The 6194-nt window shown below is 36.9% G+C and overlaps 1 protein-coding gene across 2 annotated transcripts; it reads right to left on the reverse strand.

Moving 5' to 3' along the window:
• Positions 1-18: 18 nt before the first annotated feature.
• Positions 19-4340, reverse strand: LOC111495274 (allantoate deiminase 2). 2 transcript variants are annotated; one of them, XM_023145240.1, is made up of 12 exons: positions 4013-4340; positions 3420-3514; positions 2785-2888; positions 2627-2711; positions 2424-2540; positions 2061-2170; positions 1876-1981; positions 1667-1753; positions 876-1118; positions 676-801; positions 428-589; positions 19-327 (listed from the first exon to the last, which is right to left on the reverse strand). In XM_023145240.1, exons 1-12 carry the CDS (start codon positions 4161-4163, stop codon positions 205-207), a joined length of 1509 nt encoding a protein of 502 aa, XP_023001008.1. In that variant the 5' UTR covers positions 4164-4340; the 3' UTR covers positions 19-204. The 2 variants fall into 2 exon arrangements, with proteins under 2 accessions (XP_023001008.1, XP_023001009.1); XM_023145241.1 differs by lacking the exon at positions 4013-4340 and adding an exon at positions 2966-3022.
• Between the last annotated feature and the right edge of the window lie 1854 nt (positions 4341-6194).

Genomic DNA, 6194 nt, shown 5'->3' on the forward strand with positions numbered 1-6194 from the left:
TGAATGGTGAGAAAATGATTGAATACAACCCACGATAATAGGTTGTAAAAATTGAATTTACATGCAACATGAAGTTTATTAGTCTTGCTTACGACCAAGGGGCAGTACAAATCTACGAAGATGGATTGTACAAATGAATTAACATGTAGCACTTCTACTAAGTAACTAATTAGTTTTGCGCACTGGGAACAAAGAGTAGAAGTACTACAGATGGTTTTCTAGAAATTCCAAGACAGCCAAACCCGCCGCCCAAATGTCATCCTCCAATACATGCTCGGAGGGGGAGTGACTTACACCTCCACGACAGCGGACGAACAACATTCCCACCTGCCAATTCCCTTGTGTTAACGTATAAACATGTCGATGCATCGATGCAAATGCAAAAGTAGAACTTTCAAGAATTACAGTATAAACGTTGAGAACAAACCTTCGTTAAATAAGACATTGCCATTGCATCATGCCCGGCTCCACTCATTAATACAGGTACTTCCTCTTGAATCTCGCCTACCATTTTTTGGAGTGCAGCGGAAGCGGCAGATTTCAGCTGCGAGCTCAGCTCCGAATCACTAATTACGGCATTTGCATCATGCTGAAAGGAACAGGCAGAGTAGATTATTGATGTGAAATGGAAGTAAATGATAAATGTGGACAACGAACACAATGGAAGATACACACCTTACGTTCGATATTGCACAAAACCGACCGGCTGCTGCAAATTTTATGTACCTGATTAGAGAATTCAAAAATTACAGCTTCTCGTCCTATGTCATCGATAGTACGTAAATCTACAGTGAAGGTCACCTGTAACATGCCAAACATTAAAAATTGTCTGGTAAAAAGGTACGGTCTGCAGTGCCTCTATATCAAATGCTTGCCTGGCCTGGAATGACATTGCTTGCACTGGGCCATGTTGATATCTCTCCAACCGTACAGACAAGAGATGTGGAAAGCGATTTCAGGGTAGAATCACTGCAATGGCCATCAAAAGATAAGTAACTCTCTGGTTGCTTACAGAGTTTTTCCAATTGTACAATCAATTCAGCTGAAGCTGCCATGGGATCTTGGCGCAAAGGCATTGGAACAGTTCCTGCATGCCCCTGAGAACCTCTCACTGTAACCTGCAATCTTTGTGCACGGATCGCTCTATCAAACGAAACTCACATCCCAAATTACATAAATCCCTTCTAGTTCTTTCGTGAAACTAGAAAGTCAGATTTCCTTCCTTTCAGTTTTACACACCAGCTAAATTATAAATTTAGATGGAGAAAAAACTTTTAGGATTGGGTAGGTATACTACAGCCTTTCAGGAAAATATAAACGTCCAATAGTGGACATGGGTTAAAGTGCAACTTCAAGTTCATTTCTATTATCAATTGTACTCTTGAAGTCAAAATGGCCTAGCTTCAAAACTCTTCCATTAATTGGATTTTCCTCGGTTTGGATGATAAGCAAAGAATGACTTTTAAGTTATAAGCATTTTCTCTGGGAGTCGAGATCTAAACACCAAACATGCTTATCAACCATGACATATAGCAAGTTAGTAGTCAAGAAACGTGATCATTAATGTTTCAAAATGTTGTGGCCATGCCATCGATTGTGTGGCAAGCCCTTCAAATAAATGATTAACAAAATTCTACATGACCTCCAGGTTATTTAACTCATGTACCTTTAGGCGTGTCTGCCCAGCAATGCCTCTAACCACTCCAAGAGGAAAACCAGACCACTCAAGTACGGGACCTTGTTCAATATGAACCTGAAGGTCAAAGCAAACAATAATGCTCCCACAATGGTTGAAAAGAACCGATTAATATACCTAAGTTCTAAAAATAAGCTTCTAAGTGAAGAACAAACACCAGAAAAGCAACCGGGTCATACCTCAACATATCCCCAGACAGACTTACGGTCATACTTGAGTTGCAACAGGTTCTCCTCTGTTATCTGTACACCACTCTCCGTAATAACATCTTTTATAGTCATGCCACTGATAATAGACTGTTAATTAATATGCAGATAATAACGAGTGATAAGCATCCAGTGAGTTCGGAGTTGCGTAACAAAACCTTTTATCTGATATTTCCAAAGATGAAACTGGTAAGATACCAGCAATAGCAGCACTTCCTAAAAAGGTTGATTGAAACCTCACGCCTTCTTCATCACTGAAGGCAATCACCTGCATAATTTTGTAGTTGATTATAACTAAATGTGACAAGGTAGAAATGTTGTCGCATCAGGACCAATAATGTTCCTGATTGTTTCCTCCAATATGTACTAAAAGTTCCATTTGTTTGCGCGACAAACAGTTCTCCAAAAAATTGAGAAAGATTTTGCTCGGATGATAAAAATTGGAGGAAGAAGATATCTAAAACAAGTCACTTATTTCTTCCAAATTCACTATTGTTAATGAGAAAGTAAATAACTCAAACCTCAATTGGCCTCTTTAATTCTTCTAACTTCCCATTCATATAAAAAACTTTCAAAGCAGAGATAGCAGATATGATGCCTAATGCGCCATCAAATTTTCCAGCATCAACAACAGTATCCTACGAGGAAAAAAACGAAATTTTAATTCTTAGCTCGATATGCAACCTAAATTCTTGCCTCTGCTTAGGGGGAGTCAAATAATCACCAAGTGAGATCCAATCAATAATGCTTCAGCACTTGCATTCCTGCCCTCAGTTCGACCATGTAGATTGCCCATGCAGTCAACCCACCTGAAAAATGTTCATGATCACAGGTCAATAACAATTAAGATTTCTTCCAGATGAGGAGATGTAGAAATCTAACGTTCTTAATCCAGCATCCTCCATCCATTTTTGAAGAAGAAATCTTGCTTTAATAGAAGCTGGACTCAAGAATGTCCTCTCAAGATATCGAGCCGCATCACTCACCTGGTAATTGGGGACAGTTGTAAGATAACTCTTAAGTTAACAGCAGGGAATATTTAACACAAACACAGAAAACTCACCATTTTACAGTTTTTAAGTTGGAACAGAACTCAACCTCTGGTATTCAGCAGGTTTATCTGGGGGAAGGGGAGGACAACTTTTCATGGACTAAGCTATAATATGTGGAGTACCACATAAAATGAAGTGTTTTATAATGGGAAGTGGAAGTAACCAAGGTAAATACTTCAGAGACGAAAAGATCTGAAATTCACTTATCTTTCAATCGAAACTTACTAAGAAAGAACAAAACTATGAAAAATTGCAGGAACTCTTTCATAACCTATTTCTGAAGTATTATTCGGTAAAATCAAGTTACATGGTCAACACATGACATTTTTATATTATGAATAGAAAACTCGAAGATATCATGCAAATCGTCCAATTATTCAGTGAGTTTAACAAGTACCAAACATTAGCAAGGGGAGGCTTATTGTAGCCAACAGAGAGAGGGAAAATGGAGTTGTGGTCCACTACCTTCCCTAGTTCGTTCAATCTTCCTACCGCTTCGTCCTTGAGAATTTGCACGAACAAATCAGCCCTTCTGTTATTCGAATCTTCGACTACATCTCCTGGAAAAAATTGAATAATATTTTCAGTGTTCAACGTACAATCGTTCACTAACATGAAAAATAATTTCATTCGATATGGTTGTGACAAATAGAACATCATCATAAAAGCTGATAATAATCCCGCAACAGCGAAAATACCCAACCAAACAGAATATTCCCGACCTAGAAAGGAAAGAAAAAGAAAACCTGCCCTTTATGAGCAACATACAATAGCTATGATTTACTACGACAGATTACTCGATGGAGAAGAAACAGATCTGCCAACACCTCCGAAAAAATATGTTTGAGCAGATATTAGAACAAGTGATTTTCCAGAGTTCATTGACGGAAAGTGAAACTTAATCATGTACGTTATCCGTAAAAGCATAAACGAGTGGTTCGTATTCATTTCGATTCAGTTTTATGTATTTTCACAAAGGAACATCCATTTTCCATCCCGAGGGAGTACGGCAAAGTAGCATATCAAGACGAAACTAAAAAGGAAGATGATGGAAATACCAGTAAACGCGTAAGCGGTGGGAGGAGATGAAAACAAAAGTAAAAAGAACAGGTAAGAAAACAAGATGGAGAATGAAGAATGGTAGGGATAATGATGCCGTTGATGATTCTTGATGAAAAAAACGGTCGTGGAACTGGAGGTAATGGCCATGACCGGCGGCTGCAGTGATACGAAGAGGAAGCGGCGGAGAGAAAAGGCAGCCGGAGAGCTATGGCGGAGGCCGAAAGCCTTTCTGGAATTTGGAAATTGGAACTAGGCTTTTGGCGTCTGGCTCCCGGCTCCCGAATTCCGGAATCTTCAACTCATTTGTGGGGCGCTGAAGTCAGGTGGGCCTCTACCGTCTACGCGCCTATTATAGGAGGACGCTATTACAACGAGGATCAATTAAGAAATCTATTTAAATTAAATTAAATTAAATTAAGTTTCTATTTTAGAATTTGAATTTAAAATATAGGTGCACGAAAATATCACAATTTAAATCACATAATTAAAAAAAAAAAACAATTATATGTAACAAATATTTAATTATTCATTTATATGATCCAGTGAATCTTGTGTGAAAAAAGAGAGAAAAAAAAAAGATTAAATTATTGGAAAATGATTTGTTTGGTTCTGTCACGTGGCATCACGTGCAGTAAGAATACATGCAGAATCTTGGGAGGTGAATTTGGAATCTAGCCCAGCCCAGATAATCACTGATTTGGTTTCGTAATTAGTTTTTAACTGGGCCCACACTGATTAATTGGTACTGTACGGGTGGGCCCAGTGGCCATTGAAAATAATATAGATTCCCCTTTATATTTTCCGATTTATTGAATTTAGCGTATATTTATTTTCAGATTTTATAATTGTAAATATTATTTTTATTGTGACAAGATTTTAAATTGAAAAGTATAAAAAGATGGTCGTAGAATATTTATTTCTATTATTAAAATAATTGTCTTTTTCAACTAAATAAATATTAAATATTTAAAGTTATCTTTTATTTTTTAATTAATTAATTGTACGGAGTAGATTCTCCCTTTGATACTCTCTATTTTGATTAGAGGATGAAAATATGAAATTTTTGCAGAGATCCGTCCCATTAGAAGCTTGTGGTGTTATTCTGGTTTTAATTTAGGTGGTGAGCGTTACTCTCCACAATGGTATGATATTGTTCACTTTGAGTATAACCTCTTATGGTTTTGTTTTGAGCTTCTCTTAAAAGGCGCCATGTCAATGGATATAATATTCTTGATTATAAATTCATGATCATTCTCTAAATTTGTAATGCTCACTGCCATAAATTTGGAATCCGAATTTGGCACATAACGGCCTCGGTATCACTTGCAATATGATCATTTTACTTACTTCTTACTTTTAAGAGTAGAGACTATCTCCCACATACAAACACAAATTCTTTCGGTATATTTTTTCTTCACTCTCATACATTATAGAAAATTTAATTTATGTGGATGTTACTAAACATAAATTTATTCAAGGAAAAATACGTTTAACTATTAAATTTTTATGATTGAGCTATCATAAAAACTGACTCCTTCTCCTTCCCCTTCTTTGAACTCCGATTCGTATTGTTCATAGAGAAATCTCTGATCAACGATAGAACAAGATCCATTTTGTATCATATCTAAGGGATTCCTGGGTTTGGGCCGAAGAAGCAATGTCACTCGATCATTATTAAATCGATTGCAATCTATTTTTGTAGGTGAGGATCCCAATCCCAACAGAGCGTCTTCTACTTCTAATAGGCCATGAACTAGATCAGAATCATTCTCAACGAGTCCATAAGAAGTGATCCCATTTTTTTCATCGAGTCCGGATAGAGACCAAAGGTCTTGAACGATCGATCCGGCAGAACAACTCATAAGATAAAGAAGTATCGTTAATTTCTTCATGCTCGTTCCAAGTTCGAAGTACCATTTGTACAAATAAGAACCTCCTTTGTTACATGATTTATTCTTCATATAGATAGATAGAGGATCTATGGAGCAATTACTTAGAAGTACATTTTGTGCAACAGCCCTTCGTATCTGATAGAAAAGGATCCCATGATCCTGAATCGATCTTACCTGGGATCGCAAATCCCAATGCACATTTTGCGGTCTCAACCCTAAAAAAAAAAAAAAAAAAAAAAAAAAAAAATGTTTAATATGCTAATTTTGAAAAGATAAAAAAGGAGCA

The sequence above is a fragment of the Cucurbita maxima genome, unplaced genomic scaffold, assembly GCF_002738345.1.
Source record: "Cucurbita maxima cultivar Rimu unplaced genomic scaffold, Cmax_1.0 Cma_Scf00021, whole genome shotgun sequence".
In the NCBI taxonomy this organism is placed as follows: Eukaryota; Viridiplantae; Streptophyta; class Magnoliopsida; order Cucurbitales; family Cucurbitaceae; genus Cucurbita; species Cucurbita maxima.

What these genes read in the sequence shown, in the direction of transcription:
- LOC111495274 (XM_023145240.1), bottom strand. Translation starts at nt 4,163, where the DNA reads ATGGCCATTACCTCCAGTTCCACGACCGTTTTTTTCATCAAGAATCAT. An exon ending in AATTAAAGAGGCCAATTGAG is followed by an intron (nt 2,171 to 2,423) that starts GTTTGAGTTATT and finishes AAAATTATGCAG; the next exon opens with GTGATTGCCTTCAGTGATGA. An exon ending in CTGTCTGGGGATATGTTGAG is followed by an intron (nt 1,754 to 1,875) that starts GTATGACCCGGT and finishes TTTGACCTTCAG; the next exon opens with GTTCATATTGAACAAGGTCC.